The sequence below is a fragment of the Hyperolius riggenbachi genome, chromosome 7 (assembly GCF_040937935.1).
Source record: "Hyperolius riggenbachi isolate aHypRig1 chromosome 7, aHypRig1.pri, whole genome shotgun sequence".
In the NCBI taxonomy this organism is placed as follows: domain Eukaryota; kingdom Metazoa; phylum Chordata; class Amphibia; order Anura; family Hyperoliidae; genus Hyperolius; species Hyperolius riggenbachi.
In genome coordinates, this window is record NC_090652.1 from 189,275,958 (window position 1) to 189,303,606 (window position 27,649).

Consider the following 27,649-nt stretch of genomic DNA (forward strand, 5'->3'; position numbering starts at 1 on the left):
TGGCAGTAGCAAGGGCTCATGGGAGCTCAGTCTGGGCAGGAGGATGGGGAGGTATTACTAGCCAGAGATTTCAGAGGCAGAGGGGAGGAGGGAGGAGAGGGGACTAGGTTTTTTTCACAGTCTGAGTGTTGATGGTGCAGATAAGCTTGCCTGTGTGTAATGTTTACAAACAACATGGCTGCTGTCATTGTATCACAGGAAGAAATAATCATATTCTATTAAAGCTGTTTGCAGCTAGATTTGCTGTTTAAACCATCTAAACTGTACATAAGATATATAGACAAGTTACTTGTTATAGTTAACCCCCAGCCACACTCTAATCTCAAAATGGTTTAAGGTCCAGACAACAAAGTTTTCTGCAGTGTTGAACCTCCTTGGAAAGGGAAGGCTAGTGAAACTGGTTCTGAGGAGAAACTGGTTGAGAGGTGCCCAAAGTAGTGTGGTGGCACAATAAATGCATAGTAAGAAGTTTCTTACCTCAATTAAGACGTCTGGCTGGATAGTGTAATGGTTAAGGGCTCTGCCTCTGACACAGGAGACCTGGTGTCATGATCGCTGCTGCAGCAGGTATTGCTGGAAGTAGTAGTGCTGCAGCTCAGGCAGTTCTGATCTCTTTCCATGCAAGCTGCATAGCTTTGTCTGCCTTTCCCTGCTGTCAGCTTGTGACTGATTATCATTCACCTGTGTGGGAATCTGCATGTCTGCTCCCATTGGATGACCTCAGTATAAAGATCTGCTTCCTGCAGGACTCCTCGGGTTTTCATAGCTTCAGTTTAAGCCTGTCTTGCTGTTGCTTCAGCCCCCGATCGTGTTTCTTGTTCTAAAGATACTTTGCTGGTCTTTGCATCATATATTGGTTCATTGCCAATATATATGCATACCAGCACGTTTATTATTTTCCTTGTATTCGTGTTACGTTGATACATCAGTGTCGCTGATGTATACGTACACGAACTGTTTATATCCTGTGTGCAGTTAGTCAGCTTTCCAGCACGTTTTGGTAGGTTGCGCGTATCATGATCACCCGTGCTGAGTTAGTTACCCTGCTCCTGGTTCTGTTTGTGGATTGCGTTCATCTCTGTGAAGAGATAACGAATCCTTCTGAATCCTGTTCTGTTACTGTTTGTGGATTGCGTTCATCTCTGCGAAGAGATAACGAATCCTTCTGAATCCTGTTTTGTTACCATTTGTGGATTGCGTTCATCTCTGCGAAGAGATAGCGAATCCTTCTGAGTCCTGTTCTCTGTATTGCTCCAGTCTAATTCAGTGTTCCTGCTTATGTCATATATCGGTTCATTGCCGATATATACATATGTTAGTCAGACGTTACAAATAGTTTCATTGTAATTGTAATACGCTAGGAAAACATACTTATTGTATTTTTGTCTGTGTTACGTTCATCTATCTTGATCCTGCTATTTCCTGACTATCCTGTCCTGTCTTTGTGAGGCACGCCATCGCTGCAAACGCATTGGCTGCCTCATTCCAGTCTGTCTTGTTGTGGACGCTTGCTGTCACTAAGTAGCAGCTAGCTAGCAAGCGTTCATTCTGTCTACCTGTCCTGATCTCCTCAGTTCTGGTTTATGCGCTCAGCGCTACTTTGCGCTGAGACGTTATAGCGAAAGTATTGTTTGTGGCTGTCGGATCTGCACCGGCTCTGTGCGCCACAATCTCCTATTGGAGTCAGTCCTCCCCTCCACTATACTAGGGATAGCCTGTTTCCTTGTGCTAGTGTGTGTACCTCCTCCACGTCAGCTCATGCGTTGCATGCTGACTGTGGAGAATACACCACCAAGCCTTACATTATGAAAACCCCATTACCAATTCCCATTGTGGGGGGGGATTCCCAGAAAGTATGACACTGTTAATTATGGTTCTTGTTCCTTTAAGAAATTTGAAGAACTTAACTCTGAAACAGAAAATGAGTTTTTCTCTGAATGTGCCAGGTTCCTGGCCAATCCCGATCTCCAAGCGACTCCTGTTTCAACCTGGGCACTCCAGCTAGTTTATATTTTGTTTAAAGGGCAATTGTTTCAGTGGGCATTTGATGTTCTCAATCATTCCGATTTGAAAGAGAGACTGCTGGAATTTCTAGCGTTTGTGATCCATAACTGGTTGCGCATAGATCCATTGCCTTTTCCTCTAAATGAACTCCTGGCAGCAGGCCAATCAGCTTCCCCTTCAATTGTTTGCAAAAATGATCAGCAAGCAGAGAGTGTTCCTGATAATTTTCCTGCAGCTTTGAATAAATCACCAAAGGCAGCAGGGTCTAAGGCCAAACGCAAACGTTATAGGAAACGTGTCCGATCTGCAGAGTCGTTATCCTTAGCGACTGAGACCTATAATGAGATTCTGCCATTAACAGATAATGAAATGCAATTGTCTTTCAGGGGAGTTAAATGAACTTATGAAACTACTAATGAACTTTCATCGCTGGCTAGGGAAAATAAAGATTTTTGTTTAAAAGAATTATCTGAGTATGATTATGAGGAGATATTACAGAGTATTGAACAAATCAACTTATTTGTGAACCAAGGGAAGTTTGCATACACTACAGTTCAACACTTGCTACAGGTATTGGAGATTCTTAAGAATAAGGAATCTGCCAATCACCTGCTAATTAACCCTATACATGGGCCTGCCACAATCATATCTGCAAACTGTGATCAGCCTAAATGTTTCGCTGTTAAGTATGCATGGGATCCTCCATTCGAGAGGGGAGAGATGGAAGCCCTGGTCTGTGAATGGAAGAATGATTCAAGTTCATTTTGTCAATTTTACAGTGCAAAAAGTGAAATGGTATTGAATGCATGCATTAAGTCAGCCTATAACCTAATAGAGACTGGTGTGTGTAGGTATGACTGTGTGGCTCCTTTGATTGATGTGTGGGAACTGATTTTGGATAATTTTTATGTGACTCCGAATTCGCAAATTTGGCGTTCTGATCCGCCTGCTTCAGCACCTTTCGCTGATTCAGCAGGTGATTCGGAGCTCTTTTTGTGTGAAATTGAAGTTCCTGCAATTCCACCCTGTACCATGGATAACTCAGTGTTACTTACCAGTAAAACAGAAGCCACTGATACATTCTTAACCTTGCCCTGCGCAAATTTCTCAGCAGAGAATCCAGAGGTCCTGCTGACTTCCGAGTCCAGCCTAGCCAGTACTCATGACTCTTTGTTCAGTGAAACAGACATCAGAAAAATCTTGCCTGCCTCTGCAAACACTTCTGCAGAAATTACCTGTGTTAATAAAGTTCAACTCCTGTCTGATCCAGCAGATGCCAATAGATGCATTACATTATCTTCTGAGTCCCAGCAATCCTGCCTAGAAACCTCAGAACCCCAGCATCTGAATTTCCCAATTTTACAAATGAATGGTGATTCAGATGCGCAAACATTGTGTCTTGATCTTCCTGTTTCTACACCTCGCTCTAGTATCGTGAATAGCTCAGAGCATCTGCCATGTGAACCTGAAATCGCAGAATTATTACCTTGTTCAGAAAATGTTCCAGTAAATTTGCCCTGTATCGTGAATAGCTCAGAGCATCTGCTATGTGAACCTGAAATCGCAGAATTATTACCTTGTTCAGAAAATGTTCCAGTAAATTTGCCCTGTATCGTGAATAGCTCAGAGCATCTGCTATGTGAACCTGAAATCGCAGAATTATTACCTTGTTCAGAAAATGTTCCAGTAAATTTGCCCTGTATCGTGAATAGCTCAGAGCATCTGCTATGTGAACCTGAAATCGCAGAATTATTACCTTGTTCAGAAAATTTTCCAGTAAATTTGCCCTGTACCATGAATTGTGCAGTAGATCTCTCCTATGAAGCTCAGGTCACAGAATCCTTATGCTGTCCAGCAGGTGCTTCCATGGTTTTGCCCTGCAATATGGACTGTTCAGTGATCCTGTCCAGTGAAGCTGGAGTTGCAGAGTCCTATGCTTCACCCAGTACTTTGGATACTTCAAACCCTCTAACAGAAGACTCTGAGGCACTGCTTACCTCAGTGGGTGTTGCAGCAATATTCACTTGTTTAGCAGCTGTCTTAGAATTAAAGTCCACTCTAAATAAACTTGATGAATCTTTGTCTGATGAAGCAGAAGTCATTGAAATATTGTCCTCGTCAGCAAGTGTCTTAGATACCTTGCCCTGTACACAGTCTGATTTAACCAATATTGTGGAGTCCCTCTCCAGTGTTGTAACAGCCGAGGAACTCCAACCCTGTCCTCTGAATGTTTCAGAAGTCTTGCCCTGTAACATGAATAATTCTGATTCTCTGGTCAAAATAACAGAAGTCTCAGAATTTCAGTCTGATTTAGTAAGCGTTCCTGAAACCCTGCCTTGTATTTTGGAAAATTCTGATTCTCTGACCGGTGTGGCAGAGATTCCGGAGTTCCCTTCCTGTCCAGGGAATTCCTCAGATTTGCCCAGTTCAGTGGGGGATGCTGTAATATTGACTTGTTTTGCAGCTACTTTGGAGCCCCAATCCCAGGTACTAGATGAGTCTCTGTCCAGTCCAGAGGAAGTTGTGGAATTCCTATCTAGCTCAGGTCATACATCAGAAGACTTGTCCTGTCTTGTTTATGCCCCTGAACCTGATTTGTTAACAACCTTGCTAGAATCAGCGACATCCAAGTCTGTTCCTGCATTCTTTAGTGAGAGTCCAGTGCTTGTGAAGTCTAGTCATGATGAATTTTTGTCCAGTCCTGGTTTCGGTCCTATCTTGGCTGACCCTGAGGTTCACAGTTCCTTGACATGCCCAGAAGTTTCTCTTGTACCAGTGTGCCCAGATGTGCTTTGTGTGCCAGAATGCCCAAGTGTGTCTAAGGTGTTAGCGTACTCAGATGCTTCCGTAGGGGAGACATGTTCTGATGTTGCCAGTCTGCCTGCATGCCCAGAGATGGTTCTGGTCCCTGAAAGCCCTGATCTTGATGTTTGTCCTTGTAACCCTGACTCGGGAATTGCCATAGGTTCCATGGGGATTCTTGATAGTTCTCCATGTGAGCCTAAAGGGCGTTCTGACCTTTTGGGATCTCTTTGGAGCTTTAAAGTGTTCTGGGAGATCTCTGAGGAAGCTTGTCCTGGTACCTTGGACTGGTTCAACAGTGGGTTTTGTGTTGGTAAAGACAGTTCCGGTGGGCATTGCAAAGGCTTTGGCATTTTTGGACAGTCCCTGGAAGGCAGTGGGTATCGCTCAGAGAGCTTCGGGGGGCTTTCTTCTGGAAATCATGGTTCTGATGGGTGTCACACTGAGACTTGTAGTACTGATGGGCATGGTTCTGTAGGTTCTGGTTCTGATGGGTCCAGTCTTGTGATGACTAATTCTGGAATTTGGTCTTGCCGGGCTGTCCCGGTCATCATGAATTATCAGTTAGGTTGTCTCCTTGGGAGGGTCAGTTTTGAGAGGCGTCTGGTATCCGCCTTTAAGGACGGGGGTACTGTCATGATCGCTGCTGCAGCAGGTATTGCTGGAAGTAGTAGTGCTGCAGCTCAGGCAGTTCTGATCTCTTTCCATGCAAGCTGCATAGCCGTGTCTGCCTTTCCCTGCTGTCAGCTTGTGACTGATTATCATTCACCTGTGTGGGAATCTGCATGTCTGCTCCCATTGGATGACCTCAGTATAAAGATCTGCTTCCTGCAGGACTCCTCGGGTTTTCATAGCTTCAGTTTAAGCCTGTCTTGCTGTTGCTTCAGCCCCCGATCGTGTTTCTTGTTCTAAAGATACTTTGCTGGTCTTTGCATCATATATTGATTCATTGCCAATATATATGCATACCAGCACGTTTATTATTTTCCTTGTATTCGTGTTACGTTGATACATCAGTGTCGCTGATGTATACATACACGAACTGTTTATATCCTGTGTGCAGTTAGTCAGCTTTCCAGCACGTTTTGGTAGGTTGCGCGTATCGTGATCACCCGTGCTGAGTTAGTTACCCTGCTCCTGGTTCTGTTTGTGGATTGCGTTCATCTCTGCGAAGAGATAACGAATCCTTCTGAATCCTGTTCTGTTACTGTTTGTGGATTGCGTTCATCTCTGCGAAGAGATAACGAATCCTTCTGAATCCTGTTCTGTTACCATTTGTGGATTGCGTTCATCTCTGCGAAGAGATAGCGAATCCTTCTGAATCCTGTTCCCTGTATTGCTCCAGTCTAAGTCAGTGTTCCTGCTTATGTCATATATCGGTTCATTGCCGATATATACATATGTTAGTCAGACGTTACAAATAGTTTCATTGATAGCTGTAATTGTAATACGCTAGGAAAACATACTTATTGTATTTTTGTCTGTGTTACGTTCCTCTATCTTGATCCTGCTATTTCCTGACTATCCTGTCCTGTCTTTGTGAGGCACGCCATCGCTGCAAACGCATTGGCTGCCTCATTCCAGTCTGTCTTGTTGTGGACGCTTGCTGTCAGTAAGTAGCGGCTAGCTAGCAAGCGTTCATTCTGTCTACGTGTCCTGATCTCCTCAGTTCTGGTTTATGCGCTCAGCGCTACTTTGCGCTGAGACGTTATAGCGAAAGTATTGTTTGTGGCTGTCGGATCTGCACCGCTCTGTGCGCCACAATCTCCTATTGGAGTCAGTCCTCCCCTCCACTATACTAGGGATAACCTGTTTCCTTGTGCTAGTGTGTGTACCTCCTCCACGTCAGCTCATGCGTTGCATGCTGACTGTGGAGAATACACCACCAAGCCTTACACCTGGGTTCGAATCTCGGTCCTGCCTGTTCAGTAAGCCTGCACCTATTCAGTAGGAGATCTTGGGCAAGTCTCCCTAACACTGCTACTGCCTATAGAGCGTGCCCTAGTGGCTGCAGCTCTGGCGCTTTGAGTCCGCCAGGAGAAAAGCGCGATATAAATGTTGTGTTTGTTTGTTTAGACTTGGATAAATAAGACTAATTTATTGCAAGATATTTCGGAAATCTAATGCTCACTTCCTCAGGTCAATCAGATCCACCGCTGCTAGGGGAGTCTCAGAGGAGTCTGGCAGGTGTAGGTAAAAGTCACTGCAGCACAGAATAAGCGAGTGGTGCTAACTTCCAGGATGCTGACGAGAATCTGGCATAGTAGCTGTGGTGCTATAACGGTGGTTCTGATGGCTCTGCCCGGGAACATCCCAGTTGCTGTAGTACAAATTTTAAATCTGTTTAGAACTCTTTCTCACAGATAAAAAAGCATGAATATGGCCCTGATAGTCCTTAGGGCCCTTTTCCACTCTCAATCACAAACCCCAGCGATTGCGATTTTTCATTAATTTTGTTATGTGATTGCATTGCTTTATCCCTCCTAAAATTGCTCCAGAAAGCGATTGCGATTTGCGATTTCTGTATTTGTTGATTGACCCATTTATTTTCACTTAAAGGGAGGCTGAAGCGAGATATAAAATAAAAAAACAGATACCTAAGGAGAGGGAAGCCTCTGGGTTCTGTAGAGCCTTCCCGTTCTCCAGCCGGTCTTCTCTGGCTCCCAAAGACCGGCGGCTCTGTACTGCGCACACACGCGAATGCACTAGTGAGGCGCTCTCGCATGCGCAGTACGGAGCAGCCCGTCTTTGGAAGCCCAAGTGCTTCTGAAGACTGCCCTCTCCCCAACCCGGAAGAGAGCAGTCCATGACCAATTGGTTGTGGACTGCTAACGGGGGAGCCTGCAGGGGAACGCAGAGCTGGCTGGAGATCAGGAAGGCTCTATAGGACCCAGAGCCTTCCCTCTCCTTAGGTGAGAATCTGTTTTTTATTTTAAAATTCTTTTCAGTGTCACTTTAACACAAGATATGATACTGTATACAACATGTATGTAAAATATTTATTTATACAGTACTATGAAATATATTGCCTTTATATAGATAACTAATGAGTGTAATTTATGTTCTAGGGAGAACCTGGTGTTCCTGGTGACAATGGATTGCCTGGTGCTACTGTAAGTAAATGTGTTCTTTTAATTAAGTACATTTATATAGAGATGGGCCGAAGTATTCGCCAGGCAAATAATTTGCAGCAAAGATCGCGTATTTGCATTCGCCTCCTCAGGCGAATACATGGTGGATTTAATTTGCCCCGTATACGTCATCATTGAGCTAAACTTTTACCCCTTACCTCACATTCAGCAGACACATGGCAGCCAATCAGCTACTACCCCCTCCTGGATCGCCACCCCCCTATTACAACGCCAGGGCAGCAGCCATCTTAGACTTATTCTGTGGCTGCAGTGTTAATGAGAGCAGGGACACTGTGTTGCTGACAAGGAGATAATTTGGTGGGTCTGTGTTCTGTGTCCTCTTAGTGCAGGTTCTTGCTGCTACCACATTGTCCGGAACAGCTAAGCCCTTCTTAGAGTTGATACATTGTTTTTTCTTGCTATTGTATTGCTCTTCTGTGACCAGTGCACAAGTTAGCTGTTGGAGACAGGTCTGCTGGTCCTAGCAGTGCACAGACCATAACCCAATAATCCTTCACACCACTATTGGCATCTAGTATCCACTGGCCCCTGTGTAAAACCTCAGTGCTGTAGGAGACAGGTCTGCTGCTCCCTGTATAAGACCTCAGTGCAGAATCAGTGTTTTGTTGGTCACTTAACTGTCATTGAACTACTTAAGCCTGACCATAGAGGCTGGAAAACTGCAATCGCCTGCACTCTCACGATTGTGTGCACAAGCACGGCGGCCACTGCACACCACTACACAAAGATTGCTGCCGAGAGAACTAACATTTATGTTTTGGAGGTGTCAACTAGTAAAAACAAAGATATGCTCACCTGATGTGATCACTAAAGGTCTCTGCGGTTGTTTGCTGACTGTGGTGCATTAAATGTGGTGTTTTGTCTGTCATTGTGAAGCGTGAACCCTTACACTACCTGATTGACATGTACACATTTTAAAGCACTTTATTCCACCAATTTAGGAATGTGATGTGATTTCTGCTCTTTAGCAATTAAAACACGACTCTGCATCAACTCCCTTAATTTTTGGTGGGATGTTTGCCATGGAGCCCCTCCGGCATGCCACGGTCCAGGTGTTAGGCCCCTTGAAACAACTTTTCCATCACTTTTGTGGCAAGAAACTGTCTTTGTAGGTTTTAACATTTTTAAATTTTCCTGCCCATTGAAGTCTATGAAGATTCACCTGATTCACATATTTACAAATTTTTGCAATTCATTACCCATTCTGGAGATAAGAACAGTGTTTTGGTAGTGTAGTAAGACAGGTTTCACCCCAAACCAATCCTATCCTATATAATAATAATAAGCAACTGTCCCTGCGTATAGCAGGGACAGTTGTCTCTGTGTAGCTGGGACTGTGCTTTGTGCTACTGCGCATATACGCAGCCTCACACAGACAGGAGGACAGGGACGGGGCCAGGGAGCCAGGCAGGCGTGTGCGCGGCGGGTGCGCGCGCGCAGTACATGCGGCGGGTGGCGGCAAAAAACATAGACCCATAGGTCTGCTAGTAGGGAAAATATTAGACTATAATTATGGCAGGGATTAGATTGTTAGCTTCTCTGAGAACAGTCAGTGACATAATTATCAGGGCTGTGGAGTCGGTCCAAAAATCCACCGACTCCGACTCCTCAGTTTAGGATTCCACCGACTCCGACTCCGACTCCACGACTCCGACTCCTCTAATTTGCATATTACAATTTTGTTGATTAAAAGTATGTAACATGAAATTCGTCTCTTAACTGCCAACGCTTAGGAATTTTACAAGACAACTGAAGTGAGAAGGATATGTAGACTACTATATTTATTCCCTTTAGACTAAAACTAGTCCTTGGTAAGAGTACTTGTAAAAGGTACAAACCGGAACAAAGAACATCTATCAGGCCCTAGGCAATGTAAGTGTGGGTACATGTAAGAATGATGTGCAGGTACTCTGCAGGGGAATGAGGAGATTGTAAACAGACAACACCTCTGTGTTCAATGTGGACAGCATTCTCAGTGGATTCCTGCAGCTCTGTGGGGAGTGCATATGTAGAGTATAGTACTACTGTGTAACAAAGTAAACCTGAGACAGATGAAATTAAAGTTTTATACATACCTGGGGCTTCCTCCAGCCGCCTTCAGAATAATCAGTCCCTGTATATCCTCCTCCACCACCTGGATCTTCTGCTATGAGTCCAGGTACTTGAGCCAGTCAGGCGTAGTGCGCATGCACACACTCCGCCGCCAGGAGCATACTACACCTGTGCAGCACTATTGCGCAGGTGCAGAATGTTCCTGGCTGTGGGAGCGGCATGCGGCCGGACAGCGCTGACTGGCTGAATTACCAGGACTCATAGCAGAAGATCCGGGTGGTGGAGGACAGCGAGGGACTGATTAGCCTGAAGGGGGCTGGAGGAAGCCCCAGGTATGTATAAAACTTTACTTTTCATCCGTTTCAGTTACCCTTTAATTTGTAGTCACCAAACCAAATTTTAATAACATATCACATTATTTGATTTCATCAGCAAAGGGAGTGCATACATTTGCATAAATCAGCATCAATGCAGAATTATTTCCATCTCGTTGACCATCTCTATTAGTGACACAGCTACACATCAGGCTTTATTCTTACAGCATAGATGTTATTTAGTATATATAAGAGATTCCTGTGTACACATCATATATACAGTCACAATCAGTTATGTATATCTGACCTTAAAAATACGGGGACTGCTTTATTGAAGCAGCACAAGTAACTAATTTTGACTGGTTTATTTCATTTTTGTGGACTAAGCACAGCTATTACTGTATATATACTGTATATATACATTATTTTTAATGACTATTATCTGAGAAATAGAACATTTTATCATATTTTCTATTTTAATTACAGTTACAAATTCATTAGGAGTCGGAGTCGGAGTCGGTGCATTTTTCCCGACTCCGACTCCAGGCACCCAAAATTGCCCGACTCCACGACTCCGACTCCGACTCCACAGCCCTGATAATTATGTGATCTGTAAAGTTCTGCAGAAAAGGTCAGGGCTATATAAATACATAATAATAATATGGTAGGACATTAGACCATGACTATGGTAGCCCACAGAGAGAGTGTGGTTAGTCCACATGTAAACTGCTGGGAGTATCATCACAATTTTAAAGTACACTTTTTAGTTCAGGTTTTTCATAAGGTTACATACCAGTAAGGAAGGGGTGGAGGTTTAGACCTAGGCAAGGGTGATTAATCTTTGGTTGGACCAGAGCAATTTTTACATTTCAGTGCCCCTCCCTTTCATTCGCCAATAACTATGTAACTATATCACTACTTAACACAACAAAGCAATCTATATATTGTTTTTTCCACCAGCAATTAGGATTTCTTTGAGTGGTGCATTTTGCTAAGGGCCCTTTTATACTTAATCAGTTGCTCTCAGTTAAAACGGAAAGAAAAGTGATTTTCAAAGTAATGCCCATGTTTTTTTATGGCACCTTTCACACTTAACGCATTTTAACTGAAATATTTGTCACAATCTACTACTATGGAAAAACGCGTACTAACGCACACAAACTGATTAAGTGTAAAAGGGGCCTAAGAATTATTTTATTCTAAATGCTTTTTAATAGGAATAATACGAAAAAAAAGGGAAAAATCACTATTTCTCAGTTTTCGGCCACTATAGTTTTAAAATAAAACATGCTGCTGTAGATAAAACATTTAAAATATGTCCCTAGTACAATGAATGGCGACAATATTTTATTGGAATTTACCCTCATGACATACATATTAAAAAAAGTTTAATTTTTTTTTAAATATCACTCTTTTTAATTTTTTTATACAAGTGTTATATTTTGGTAACTATGGGAGGGGAGGTAGGGGGTTAATGTATGGAGTATTTTGTGAGGTACATAGAGTGTATTCTTACTATTTGGCCACTAGATGTCTCCCCACTTTATCTTCCTGTGCATACTCTTAGTGCAGTAACAGGAACTAATGAGTGTATGTTTTACTTTCATTTTGTCAATTACCATGGCATCTCATTGATGTGTCATTGCTGTGGTAACAAGACTCCTTTAGTAACTGTGTGTGTTTTTACAGCAGATACACAGATAAGAATGCATGCTCACTTCTCTTGTCTGTGCAGCTGTCCAGCTCTTCCCTGTTTCTATCTGGGGTGCCCTCTCTGTAATGATCTCCCGCACATGACTTCTTCTCCATGCGAATTACAGTTAACAGCAATTAGCTGTGAGTCACAAGAGCCAGGAACATACCATCATTCATAGGTATAAGGCTTCTTATTGCTGAGAAAAATAAATCAAAACATTGTTTTAGCTTCTCCCTTTCCTATTGGTGCTGCCACATCTCCCATCAAATGTGAGATAAAATACATTGACTTTATACTGATGTGTCTTTATAACCATTTTTTTTTTTAAAGAGAACCAGAGACGAAGCACCCTCATGTATTTTATTACATTTATCAGTGGGAACATGACAGTAAACACCTACCCTGCTTTTAGTTTTATTCTTCTCAGTCTAATCTATCTGTTATCAACTGTGATAAGAATCCACCGACTATTCAGTCGAGGTTTGACCTGGAATCATTATAGCTGAGTCACTCTTCTGTGGAGTCTTTTCAAGCCCAAGCCTTCCCCTTCCTGGATCAGATTTCCTGCTTTACATACTGAGAGCTCTGATGACATGGGAGGGGCTGCTGCTGCAGGAAAAATCTCTGTCTAACAGACAAGTGTGGCTGTGTGATCTGTGTGCTCTGTCTGTGCAGCCAGTCATCATTATTATCTACTGTATGCAGTATCATTACTATGAGAGACACTTCCTACAGGCAGCCACACAGCATACCAGAATATGAAGTTGAAAGCACACAGATGAAAGCCTGCAGCAGCCCTGCTTGTCTATAGTCTCATATAGCCTAGACAGCACATCCAGAACACCTCATAACCTGGAAGCAGAAGGAATATGAGCCGGCGGCCATATTGGATATTTCCCGGAGCAATAATGGATAAAAAGCACTCAAAAAGGCACACCAGTGTGGCAAAATTATCGGGTAGAGCATTTATTCTTTACAAGCTATCAACTGATATGTTTATTTTGTGTGAATCGTTCATCTCTGGTTCCCTTTAAACATTTTACTTACACTGATCTTAATACATTTTTATTCCTACTCATACAGTCCACTTTATTTTTAATTTTTATTTTTTGTGGCTGATCTCCTTTAAAGGGAACCTAAAGTAAGTTTTAAAAAAGTCAGTTTAACTTACCTGAAACTTCTACCAGTCCCCTGCAGCTATCCTGTGCATGCAACGTCACTCCATGATCTTCCTGTCACCTGCAGTGCTCCTCTTTTGGCCCCGGTCAGCATGCCTCCTGATCGGGAAAATCTCTACTGTGCATGTACTCATGGTACTCATGTACTCCTGGTGATGGGAGCACGATTAAGGATGCCCACGGCAGGGGTCTTGCATGCGCATTGGCCATCGACTCACTGGGAGAAGGGGGGAGTGGAACATTGCTCAGTGACAACGTCGGCACAAGGTGGCTGCAGGGGGCTGATAGAAGCCCTAGGTAAGTTAAACTGGCTTTTTTTTTCTTTTTATTTAGGATCCCTTTTAGTCAGGTGGGATAGGACAGCCAATTAAAGGGGAACATAGATTTTAAAGTTAAATCAACACTTCAAATGGGGCTGTTAATTGGTAATAATTGGTTTTAAACAGGGAAATACACTTTAAGCAATCGCAGAGGAGATGGCAAGTCCCAGTGGCACCTGGCGGTGGTGGTATGAGTGGACGATGGACGATGCCACAAAAACACCTAGAGAGGTTCTTGTAAATGTTTTTTATTCCTTGCATCAATAGCAATGACATGGCAGCAAAGTTGTCTGATAAATCAGCACAGCACCACAGCATGATAAATTATCAGTCCAAAAATTTTAGCATCCGTGGTCCCTGGTGATGGGTACACAGACTGCTGCTGTTGTTAATTACAACATGAGAGGCGGCAGCAGGAGGACTAAGCAGCACTCTGCGGCAGCACAGGAGAAGAGTATGGCACCACATTGGTGGCACCACAGCATGATAAATCAGCCCACAAATTATAGCATCTGTGGACCCTGGTGGTGGGTACACAGACTGCTGTTGTCGTTAAATATGACATGAGAGGCGGCAGCAGGAGGACTAAGCAGCACTCTGCGGCAGCACAGAAGAGTATGGCACCTCACTGGTGGTACCACAGCACGATAAATCATCCTAAAAATTTTAAGTTTCCGTAGACCCTGGCAGTGGGAACATAGACTTAAGTATTAAATTCCAACATCAGCAGCAGCAAGAGGAGGAGGAGGACTAACCACGCAGCAGCAGCACTGAAAGGCATGACCCCTCATTGGTAGCACCACAGCACGAGAATTGTCCCCAAAAACTGTAAGTATCCGTAGACCCTGGCAGTGGGATCACAGACTTTAGTAGTTAAGCACAACATACAACGGGATCGATTCACAAATGGGTGCTAACCTAGTTAGCACGCCTAAAAGCTTTGGATGTGCAAACTAGGGTGCTAAGTAGTTTGCACGGCAAAGCTGTTACTGTTCGCGTGCTGTTTTAGCGCGCGTAAAAGTTTGCGTGTGTAAAGTTTTACGCGCACTACTTTGCATGCAAAATCAGCTGCTTCGCGTGCAAAGTATGCTTATCACACTACTTAGCACACAAAGCAGCTGATTTTGCAGGCGAAGAGGCAGTTTGCACGTGATAAGTGGCTTTTCACCGGCGTGCTAACAGTTAGCACGCTTTTGTGAATCAAGCCCCACATGTCTTCCCGGGGCCTGAGGCACCTACAATTGGTCCCGATCATCATCACCTTCATCATCCTCAATGGCAGCCATCAATACTCACCCAGACGCCGGACTGAGGGACACAATGCTCTTGTCTGGGGAGGGCTGCTGACCACTGGCTGCTGGCGTGGATGTTACAACTTGCATGGGGCGTTGGCAGCTGCTGCTGCTGGGAGTGCTGCTCACAGAGGAGGTCTGTGAGAAATTCATGATAGGCTGCTGCTCCGTCATCATGTCCATCAATGCCTGTGAGTCAAGCTCCTCAACGACCACACGGCGTCGAGCCAAGGTGCTGAAAATGGGTGACAGCAGTGTCAGCTGACTCGGCCCATGCTGTGCTGCGGATAGACGCCTCTCGGCTGCACCCTCTACAGCTGAGCGCCCTCTCTCTGGCTGTGGACCAGTTCCAGAACTGGCAGAGGCAATGGCACTCCTTCTCCTGCCACACCCACGACCCCTGCCAGACGTGTTGTATTCTATTGTATTTCAAGGTGGAGAACGTGTGCTGCTTTTTCCAGTCAATACGTGTGTGGGCCTGGGGACAGATGGAATATAACAGTTTATTGATTTTTCAGAAAAAAAAAAACAAATGCGCAGACTGCGCAAATACTGAATACAGTAATAGAACATGAAAATCACTGGACAGCGCCACGGTCTGACTGCATTATGTGCACAGCAAAGTAACTGGCTGCACGATACTAGCACAGTACGATGTCACTCACTAAACTTAGTGACTGAACAGTGGCAGTGACTGCAACTAACTGAAGTTGTTCACTGGCTATGAGCTGAATACAAGTGTCAGATACAGTGAAATATAGAGCACAAAAATTAGTGGACAGTGGTCTGCCTGCACTACTAGAAAAGTACAATATCACTGACTAAACTTAGTGACTGACCAGTGCCAGTGACTGCAACTAATTGAAGTTGATCGCAATAAATCGTATAAAGTAATAGAGCAATAGAATCAGTGTGAAGTTGAACCTGCCTGCACTAAGCACAGCAATCAGTACACTGTCACTGACCCACACTGACTACAGCTAACTGAAGTTAATCACTCACTGGCTACCTAAATACAAGGATATACAGTTACTAATAGAGCAGTAGAATTGGTGAACCTGCTTACACTAAGCACAGCAATCAGTGCACTCTCTCACTGAACACAACTAACTTAAGTAATCACTCACTGGCTAGCTAGCTGAATACAAGTATATACTACAGTATAAGAGCACTGTTAGGAGTAAAAACGCTATGTTTTTGACAAAAAAAAACGCGCTTGCTGAAGCAACGAATGGCTTGGAGATGATCCTCTCAGTGCCACAGTCTAGCAAGGATAGTTTTTCATCATGGCCGCCACTTTATATACAGGAGGGGAGGGCAGAGCTTCCCCTCCTATGATTGGTTGCTAGGGCCTGGCTTGGGGCCTCTGATTGGCCCAGGGGGATGTAATTTCCGCCCATTTCCACTAATCACGACCTTTTCAAAAACCTGAGCGGTTCTTGCCTTTTTCATGATTGCTAACTCAGTAAAGGACCAGCCTTTAAAGCGTTGCTATCATATAAATCCGGCATAGCTGGGGTCTGAACCCTCTATAACAGAAATTATAGATTGACGGTGTATCTTGAAATGAATCAGAGCATTCAGTATATGATTTTATATAAAAAATTGTATTTGCTTATCATACAGCATATATACAAAATATGAACAGTTCCAAGTAGTGTTTCCTTCGAACAGTATTCCATCTTATCAAGGCTTTAGAGCCAAACAATCATCAATCTTCTAAGCACATTCAAAAAAAAGAATATAACAGTTGTGTTATGTAGAATAAGATCAAAAGTAGTCTCATCTGTATCAATAGCTGTGTATCTAGTAGCTGTGTAAAACTTGTAGTAATCTTCTTAAAGAAATAGCATAGAAAATAGCTTCTAAAAAAACTTCTTGCTAACATCTTAACAGAACATAATGCTGAAAAATTAATAAAGTAAATCACCAGAATATTAAGCATATTACCCCTTCTCTGTCATCTCTCCAGCATCTAATACCACTTGTGAGAAGGTAGCTTCTGCCTCATGTGTCTTCTCAGGAGATTGTTGGGCTTCTGCAAACTATGAGCTTTCAGCCCCTACTTTTATAGGGATAGGAAGCAATATGGCTGCCTAATCTGGTATTTCCCTGAATCCCAGGTTCTGATTGGCTAAAGCTTCCATGTGTAGCTCGCTATCTTTGACATTTAAAATACCCATAACACTTTTTTGTTTTGAATACCTTAATTATCTTAACTTGTGGGAACTAACCTCATTTGGAGTGTTTACAAATTCTGATCAGGTAATTTCTGACGCAGTTAATTAAAAATGGCTGTCAACAGCCATCTTATCTGCTGGTTGACTTTTTTCCCAAGACATTGAGACTAAACAATGTCATTTATGACGCATTTCTGATAATATCCTCTTATGCTAATTAGTTTTTGGAATGTGTCTGTACTTTCCCAGGTCAGGTTGACACTATAACTCATCAAACTATCTCATCATAAATAACAATCTATTTATAATATTAATTTTATAAGACTATAAAACCGCCAGGTGGCATCATTTGTCCTAAATACAGGACAACCTTACAAAGTTCAGTATTTACATTCCAGAATTGTTTCATAGTCAAAACATGGCATTATATTCTTGCTGTCTGTAACGGCCTTGTAAAAAGTACGTCAACAATCTTCTAGCTTACAAGTTAAAACAATCTTATAAAAGTTTTACTTTCTCTAACGATCACTGACTGAATCCAGTATTACATGTAATTCAAAGTATTAAATTATATTATAGGTTTTAACAATAATTATTTCTTTCTTTAGAAGGACTGTATTGATTATTAATATTTATATATACATACACATATGACAGCTTTTCCTGCATAAATAAAACCACTAGAATTCTGACAACCTAATCACGGCTTTAACCACTGCGATCACGACTGTGAATGCATTCTGAATATTCTTATTCATGGCATTGCCGGGGCCGATTTCCGTGATCCAGAATCGATCACGGCGTTGAATACTGAAGCCAAATAGTGAAAAAATGCTTGTGAATCACGGCTAATCTGTGATCACTGAAAATATCTGCCCACCACTGGCCGAACTCCAGTTGGTGCGGAGTCAGCCACTAATCCACCTGTTTGTTCAGAGCGGCCAGGAGTGCTGGTCCAGTGTGACTCCCAGGCAAAACATGTCAAAGATGGCGTGACACCGTCGTACCTGGCATGCGGAATTGGCCCTGGGGAGCTGTGGGTGTGCAGTTTGAGAGTAGAGTAGAATTTATCCAAGGAGGAGGACGACAGCGAACAGAATGTAGGAGGAGAAGAAAAGGAGGTGGCAGCAGGCCTGCCTGCAAGCCATGACGGTGGCACCACCAAGTCCACTGCACAGCCATGTACTCCATGCTTGCCAGCGGTCTGCAGGTTTACCCAATGTGCCGTATAAGTAATATATGAAAAACAACGAAAAGCAACAGAGGCGCCAGTATATAGCATATACTCGGAGAACCCCAATAAATAATATTGTTGTTTATTGACGGCTCATTGACTGGTTTGTACCTGAGGGAGGTGAGTCCACCAACACCCCTGCTTTTAAACGGTTTTTAAATATTTTATTCTTGCTGGCGCCTCTGTTGTTTTTCGTTGTTTTTCATTGATTAAGTCCACTCTGGGTGGAGGGGTGCATCCCCAACTTGTTTTCCTATCTACAGAGAGCGACAATTTTAAACACCTGAGTGGGGTCAGGTTATAATTCTCCCCACCTGCTTTTCCAGTGGTTGCCTTTGTGGTAACCCAACCTTGTGAGTACATCTATTGTGAATTTACATTTATCTCGCCACAATCTGACATACTACACCATATTGGGCTCTCGGTCTTGTTTTGTTTTTTAAGCTCCGTATAAGTAATATACCTGCCCTGACTGTGCTTTGCAGACCAGGCATCTGTGGTCAGATGGACCCTTGACCCAATGCTGTGTGCCAGAGACGACACCACTTGCCTTTCAACAGTACGGTACAGTTTGGGTATTGCCTTTTTTGAAAAATAATTGCAGCCTGGTATGTTCCACTGTGGTGTCCCAATTGCCACAAATTTTCCGATGGCCTCAGAGTCCACCAGCTTGTATGGTAACAGCTGGCGGGTTAACAGTTCCGCCCAGCCAGCTGTCAGACGCCGGGCAAGGGGGTGACTGGCAGGCATTGGCTTCTTCCAATCAAATATTTCCTTACCAAACACCTGGCTGTGGGCAGAGGAGTAGAAACTGCTCAAGGTGAGAGGCGGAGTGGAGGAGGGTGGCTGTGAAGTTGCAAGGGTAACAGAGGATTAAGTGGCTGAAGATGCTGGACCAGGAGGAGGAAGAGGAGGCAGAGGGTGGCTTTGCGTTTGTGTGCTGCTTTTCCTCATGTGCTCATCCCATTGGTGTTTGTGCTGGGAGATCATGTGCCTTCGTAAGGCAGTTGTCCCTGGGTGGGTGTTGCACTTTCCATGACTCAGTTTTTGGTAGCAGATATTACAGATGGCATCGCTGTAATCTGAGGCAGAGAGACAAAAAAATTCCACAATGGTGACCTCTGGGATAACGTAATTCTGGTGGTGGCAGCAGCAGGCGTTGAAGGGCGTATTGGCTGGCTGACCATAGGTGGCGATACATGCCACTGGATACTGCCACAAGCTGTTTCCCTATGAGCTCCCCTGCTGCTTACAGGAACTCATCTCCTCCTCCTCCTCTCTGACTCCCCCTCTGAACTGTCCCCCTGTTCATCTTGTCTTCCGGGATCCCACGTGACATCATGCTATGATCATCATCATCATAATCATCCACAGCTTTGCTTGTATCAGACTCCTCCAAAACTGCACCAACAACCGGTAGTTCATCATCATCCTCACACCTTATGTCCATGTGTGTAGTGACACCTAACTCAGACATATGAGGTGGTGTTGGTGTAACATCCTTAGTGCCTTCATCTTGTATGAATAATGGTTGTGCATCAGTAAATTCTTCAGAGGAACGTGTGAATAACTCCTCCGACATCTCAAGTGGAGCGGCTGTGGTGCTAATAGTAGTGGTGGTGGCTGCAGGCTGAGTGGTAAGTAGTTGTGGGGTGCCTGAATCAGAGCAGGAGGAGGAAGATATGTCACGCTTCCACCAGCTAAGCACTGCTTATGATGATAGGCAGTGTGCCGGCTTGTTATAGATAGAAAAAGATAGTAGAACTGCAAGGCCCAGTAATGACTGTGGCCTGGCCTGTATGCAGTGTGTAACCCACACTGACAGATATCCTATAGTATGTTTAATCACAAATACAGTTGCAAGCTACTGCTTATGATGAAAAACAGTGTGCTGGCTTGTTATAGATAGAAGAGGATAGTAGAACTGCAAGGCCCAGCAATGACTGTGGCCTGGCCTGTATGCAGTGTGAATCCCACACAGACTATAGCATGTTTAATCACAAATACAGTTGCAAGCTCAGCACTGCTTATGATGATAGTGTGCTGGCTTGTAATAGACAGGCGAGGATAGTAGAACTGCAGTGTCTCTCTCTCTCTCTCTCTCACACACACACACACACACACACACACACACACACACACACACACACACACGCCAGAATAGAACAGTATGAGCCCTCAAAAGGCTGAGCCCTCAAAAGGACTATTGTTTTGGGGTGCTTTCAGCAATAAAGAACAGCCTAGCTAATTGCCCCTGTGTCTCTGTGGGCTGTATGCAGTGTGTCACCCACACAAAGAGCTATGCTATAGTAAGTTCAATCACAAATACAGTGAAAAGATATGCACTGGTGGTAATACAGTGTACAGGCAAAGCACAGCAAGGGCCAGCTGGGACTGTGGGTTGTATCTATGCAGTGTCACCCACACAGAGAGCTATGCTATAATAAGTTCAATCACAAATACAGTGGAAAGATATGCACTGGTAATACAATGTGCTGACAGGGATACAGCAAGGGCCGGCTGCGACAGGGCTGTATGCAGTGTGTCACCCACACAGGGTTCTATGCTTTAGTAAGTTCAATCACAAATACAGTGGAAAGATATGCACTCGTAATACAGTGTGCTGACAGGGGTACAGCAAGGGCCAGCTGCTGTGGGCTATGTGCAGTGTCACACACACACAAAAAAAACACACATCAGAAGAATATTAGCCCTCAAAAGGGATTTTTTGGGGTGCTTCCAGCAATAAATTTCAGCTGGGGTGCATAGGAGGAGGGGGAGATAAAGAGTTAGAGGCACAAGACAGAGAGGCTGGTGGGAGAGGAGAAATGGCAGGAAAACCTCTCACCCGTGCTGTGCTATATCTAGTGCAGGAAGTAGTACAGTTCCCTGCACTGCCTGCTGCTATTTTCCTGAATGTTGCCCAAACTATGAGAAAGGGTAGCAGGTAGAAGAACACAGTGGCTGAGCACCACAGCGGCACCCCTAGCCATGGCTACACCCGGTGCCCCTGAGCTCCTTCAGCCCTATGGTAGGTCTGCCACTGATCCTAATACATTTTAGCAGTTAAGTATTTTTACTTTAAAGTAGTTATTTGTAAATGTTTTTGGTATTGTATAGCCATATACTATTATGTAACGTGTAAAAAAAAAAGTATTCTGGCAAGACTTAAGCTGTTAGCAATGACATAATTTTGAAAATAAATTTTATTTTATGTAGACCATAAAGCCAAACTGAAACTAAAACAATCCATTTTCTTGGCAAAATGATCTAATGCATATGACTGTGTTAAAGGAAACTTTTGTTCTCCTAAATTATAAAACCCAGCTATGCGTGTCCTTGATCACACGCTCATAGTTGGGAGCGCTCTGTGTATGCGCGCTATGTAGATGTCACGACTACATGCTGCGCATGCGCAGAGCGCTACTGACCACAGGTGCTTAATCAAAGACGTGCATCGCCAGGCAGTGCCTGTGTACTGCTCACCGACCTGGCCGACCCGGTAGTAGCTTCGGAGAGCGAGGCTTTTAGAAGGTAACGGAGGAGCATGGTTTTAAAATTTAGGAGCGTTAAGGTATCCTTTAAAGATGAAGAAAACATTTTAAAACCCTAAAGTGTCATATATGTTTTCTTTTCTTTTTTAGGGTCAAAGAGGTCAGCCTGGTGAAAGAGGCCGTTCTGGTTCTCCTGGACCAGCTGTAAGTTGACTTCATATATAACATGCTTTTAGCTATATTTGAAATATGCATTAATTAATTAATTACATTCACTTTTAAATACATGCACTGTAATCGTGGCCTTGAACCATGCATAAGAATCACTCAGCAATTTACCAACAACTGTGTACTATTAGGGTCAAGCAGACTGATTACAATTTCAATATATCATTAACGGGAACCTAAACTGAGAAGGATCTGGGTTTTTCCTTTTAAAAGAATACCAGTTGCCTGACTCTCCTGCTGATCCTGTGTCTCTAATACTTTCAGCCACAGCCCCTCAACAAGCATGCAGATCAGGTGCTCTGACTGAAGCCAGACTGGATTAGCTGCATGCTTGTTTCAGGTGTGTGATGCAGCCACTACTGCAGCCATAGGTCAGCAGGACTGACAAGCAACTGATATTGTTTAACCACTTGAGGACCGCAGGCTTTACCCCCCTTAAGGACCAGACCCTTTTTTTCCATTCAGACCACTGCAGCTTTCACGGTTTATTGCTCGCTCATACAACCTACCACCTAAATGAATTTTGGCTCCTTTTCTTGTCACTAATAAAGCTTTCTTTTGGTGCTATTTAATTGCTGCTGCGATTTTTACTTTTTATTATATTCATCAAAAAAGACATGAATTTTGGCAAAAAAATGATTTTTTTAACTTTCTGTGCTGACATTTTTCAAATAAAGTAAAATTTCAGTATACATGCAGCACGAAAATGTGGACAAACATGTTTTTAATAAAAAAAAAACCCATTCAGCCTATATTTATTGGTTTGGGTGAAAGTTATAGCGTTTACAAACTATGGTGCAAAAAGTGAATTTTCCCATTTTGAAGCATCTCTGACTTTTCTGAGCACCTGTCATGTTTCATGAGGGGCTAGAATTCCAGGATAGTATAAATACCCCCCAAATGACCCCATTTTGGAAAGAAAACATCCCAAAGTATTCACTGAGAGGCATGGTGAGTTCATAGAAGATTTTATTTTTTGTCACAAGTTAGCAGAAAATGACACTTTGTGACAAAAAAAGAAAAAAAAAAGTTTCCATTTCTGCTAACTTGCAACAAACAAAAATGAAATCTGCCACGGACTCACTATGCTCCTCTCTGAATACCTTGACGTGTCTACTTTCCAAAATAGGATCATTTGTGGGGTGTGTTTACTGTCCTGGCATTTTGGGGGGTGCCTAATTGTAAGCACGCCTGTAAAGCCTAAAGGTGCTCATTGAACTTTGGGCCCCTTAGCGCAGTTAGGCTGCAAAAAAGTGCCACACATGTGGTATTGCCGTACTCAGGAGAAGTAGTATAATGTGTTTTGGGGTGTACTTTTACACATACCCATGCTGGGTGGGAGAAATATCTCTGTAAATGACAATTGTTTGATTTTTTTTACACACAATTGTCCATTTACAGAGATATTTCTCCGACTCAGCAGGGGTATGTGTAAAAATACACCCCAAAACACATTATACTACTTCTCCTGAGTACGGCGATACCACATGTGTGACACTTTTTTGCAGCCTAGGTGCGCTAAGGAGCCCAGCGTCCTATTCACAGGTCATTTTGAGGCATTTGTTTTCTAGACTACTCCTCACGGTTTAGGGCCCCTAAAATGCCAGGGCAGTATAGGAACCCCACAAGTGACCCCATTTTAGAAAGAAGACACCCCAAGGTATTCCGTTAGGAGTATGGTGAGTTCATAGAAGATTTTATTTTTTGTCACAAGTTAGTGAAAAATGACACTTTGTGAAAAAAAACAATAAAAATCAATTTCCGCTAACTTTTGACAAAAAATAAAATCTTCTATGAACTCGTCATACACCTAACAGAATACCTTGGGGTGTCTTTTTTTCTAAAATGGGGTTACTTGTGGGGTTCCTATACCGCCCTGGCATTTTACGGGCCCAAAACCGTGAGTAGTCTGGAAACAAAATGTCTCAAAATGACTGTTCAGGGGTATAAGCATCTGAAAATTTTGATGACAGGTGGTCTATGAGGGGGCAAATTTTGTGGAACCGGTCATAAGCAGGGTGGCCTTTTAGATGACAGGTTGTATTGGGCCTGATCTGATGGATAGGAGTGCTAGGGGGTGACAGGAGGTGATTGATGGGTGTCTCAGGGGGTGGTTAGAGGGGAAAATAGATGCAATCAATGCACTGGGGAGGTGATCGGAAGGGGTTCTGAGGGGGATCTGAGGGTTTGGCCGAGTGATCAGGAGCCCACACGGGGCAAATTAGGGCCTGATCTGATGGGTAGGTGTGCTAGGGGGTGACAGGAGGTGATTGATGGGTGTCTCAAGGTGTGATTAGAGGGGGGAATAGATGCAAGCAATGCACTGGCAAGGTGATCAGGGCTGGGGTCTGAGGGCGTTCTGAGGGTATGGGCGGGTGATTGAGTGCCCTAGGGGCAGATAGGGGTCTAATCTGATGGGTAGCAGTGACAGGGGGTGATTGATGGGTAATTAGTGGGTGTTTGGAGGAGAGAACAGATGTAAACACTGCACTTGGGAGGTGATCTGATGTCGGATCTGCGGGCGATCTATTGGTGTGGGTGGGTGATCAGATTGCCCGCAAGGGGCAGGTTAGGGGCTGATTGATGGGTGGCAGTGACAGGGGGTGATTGATGGGTGGTAGTGACAGGGGGTGATTGATGGGTGATTGACAGGTGATTGACAGGTGATCAGTGGGTTATTACAGGGAAGGACAGATGTAAATAATGCCCTGGTGAATTGATAAGGGGGGTCTGAGGGCAATCTGAGCGTGTAGGCGGGTGATTGGGTGCCCGCAAGGGGCAGATTAGGGTCTGATCTGATGGGTAACAGTGACAGGTGGTGATAGGGGGTGATTGATGGGTGATTGATGGGTAATTAGTGGGTGTTTAGAGGAGAGAATAGATTGTAAACACTGCGCTTGGGAGGTGATCTGACGTCGGTTCTGCGGGCGATCTGATGGTGTGGGTGGGTGATCAGATTGCCCGCAAGGGGCAGGTTAGGGGTTGATTGATGGGTGGCAGTGACTGGGGGTGATTGATGGGTGATTGACAGGTGATTGACAGGTGATCAGTGGGTTATTACAGGGGGGATAGAGGCATACAGTACACAGGGGGGGGGGGGGGTGATCAGGAGGGAGCAGGGGGCAGTTTAGGGCATAAAAAAAATAGCGTTTACAGATAGTGACAGGGAGTGATTGATGGGTGATTAGGGGGGTGATTGGGTTCAAACAGCGTTCTGGGGGGTGGGCAGGGGGGAGTCTGAAGGCTGGGGTGGGAGATCAGGGAGGGTGTGTGGGAAAAAAATGTGTGGTGCATACTCACTTCTGCTTCCTCCTCGCTGGTGGTCTCTGGAACAATGAGACCACGAGGCGAGGAGGAAGCGTGTATAAAGCACTTTGTTTACCTAACAAAGTGCTTTATACGCTTTAATTGTGCGTATATTTGTATTCCTCCGCACACCGGCGCTCCTAATTGGCCGGCGGGCTGGAGGCTAAATCCCCGGCCATCGATCCCCGGTGGAGGATCGCGTCACGGATGATGCGATCGCTCCGCCCATGCCGGTACAAGGACCGCCGCCTCTGTGCGTACGGCAGTCCCTGCGGCATCCACTTTCCGACCGCCCCTGTGCAGTGGGCGGTCGTTAAGTGGTTAAAAGGAAACATCCATATCCTTCTCAGTTTAGGTTCTCTTTAAGCAGTAGCATAGTAATAGAGGTTGCAGAGGACTCTCGGCCGCATCAGGGCCCTTGTGCTAGAGAAGCCCCGTAGGGCCCTCCCTCAACCACAATATTAGCTCTTTATTGGTCCTGTGCTTGTAATGATCACTTCTATAGATGCTGTGAATGATAATAATCATTAACAAGCTGTTCCCCATCCCCTTCTTGTTCCTCTGACACTGAGGTTGTCCTTGGCAGGTTTTAGTGCACCGTATCAATTGTTATGTATAAAGTGCTTGGAGGGCCCAATGTAAAACTTGCACTGGGGCCCATAGCTCCTTAGCTACAACACTGTTATTCAGTTACACTCTCATACTTCAGAGATGGCAAGACATTTTGAATCAGGATACCGTTTATTGGCTAACTTAAAAGAAAAGGAGTAAGCTTTTGGCTGTGAAGCCTTCATCATCACCATCATCATGGTTGGTATCATTCTGATTCAAAACTTCTTGTGTTTACTGCCTCCAACTGTAGGGCGGCCTTCTCCGTCTCAAGCCCTGACACCCTCTGTACTGCTGAGGTAATGTCCACCAGCTGCGTGTAAATCTCTGCTTCAGTTTGCTGATGCATGTCAGCTTTAGTTGGCATTCCTTTTAGACATGTCCACAAGTTTTAAAGTGCTCTACTCTTCTCTGAGGAGCTGGTAGAGCTTACTGGGAAAGAACCCTAAGCCAGAGGGGAGGAATACTGGTCTAAAGAGTCTCGGGTTCTTTGGTATCTTCTTTTTAGCAGATTTGCACCCATCTCTGCTTGCCATACCATACAGGAGTGGAATAAGGGGGATCAGTAGGCTCCTTTTTCGCAATTAACTAACATGTGGCTGGGAGCTCTGCAGCAGTGGTGGGCCGAAATTTCGCATGTGCGAAATTTCACATCGAAATTCTCAATTACGCATCATAATCGTAATGCAAAATTTCAGAGGAAATCGTAATTCATTTTGTATGTAATAGTAATATTTCATAATTTCGCTAAATTTTGCATAATTTTGTGCCAACATTACTGGCTAATAGCAACGCCCCCATACATGCTATTGCTAAATTGCTTGGAATGCAGGAACCGGAAGTACAAGCCACGTAAGTCCCAGTTGCATGAGTCGCTCATTCACCTCTGCTCAGCCCACCTAGCCACCTATGTATCACCGCTGCAACCCCGCTCCCCGCTTCCTGGCTACCTGTAGCGGGGCACTCACCTATCTATTCATGGCCTACCTATACTGGGGAACCTACCTATGCCTAGCTAACTACTGGGGCACCTTCCTACCTATACTGGGACACCTACCTATGCCCAACTACCTATACTGGGGCACCTACCTATGCCTAACTACCTATACTGGGGCACCTACCTATGCCTAACTATCTATACTGGGACACCTACCTATGCCTAACTACCAGTACAGGGGCACCTACCTATGCCTAACTCAGGGGAGGACTGGGACCTTTTGGCCTGGGGGGAAAACATAGCCTAGAGGCCCTGTCTTAGCAGCCCCATTAACCTCCCTTGCGATATTGATGGTTATACACGTCAATACAAAACATGCTGTAAACAGTATTGACGTGCATACACGTTAATACTCTCCTGCACTGTCTACTAGATCCTTGCTTGACACATTTTGGCAAGTTACAGGAAAAAAAAGGTTATGAAAATTAATTGGATCACTTTTTGCACAGAAATCCTGGGGAAATTGAACACCAGGGAGGTTAAGGGCTTGTTCACACTATGAGTGCTTGCATATTTTTTTAAGCGCTGGTGATTTTAGAAATCGCCCTAAAAGCGCTTGTGCAATGATTCCCTATGATAGTGTTCACATATGAGAGGTTCGATTACGATCCGCTTCCAAAAGCGCTGCCTGTACTATTTTCTGAGCGCTTTGGCTTAATGGAAAGTACAGGTAAATCGCTAAGCGCTTGAAAAAGCGCTTTGTATAACGATTTGCTGAGCGCTTTTAAGAATAAATATATTGTATTTATTCTTCTCCAGGTCAAAGAGTTCACTGACGTCAGGAAGTAAAA

At 44.1% G+C, this 27,649-nt stretch overlaps 1 protein-coding gene across 1 annotated transcript in view; it reads left to right on the top strand.

Moving 5' to 3' along the window:
• Nucleotides 1-27,649, top strand: part of COL3A1 (collagen type III alpha 1 chain) — a 2,242,195-nt gene that overhangs the window by 582,687 nt on the left and 1,631,859 nt on the right. The window contains exons 12-13 of the mRNA XM_068244947.1: nucleotides 7,875-7,919; nucleotides 21,869-21,922. Coding sequence (XP_068101048.1) covers nucleotides 7,875-7,919; nucleotides 21,869-21,922 — 99 coding nt within the window. The remainder of the gene's footprint in view (nucleotides 1-7,874; nucleotides 7,920-21,868; nucleotides 21,923-27,649) is intronic.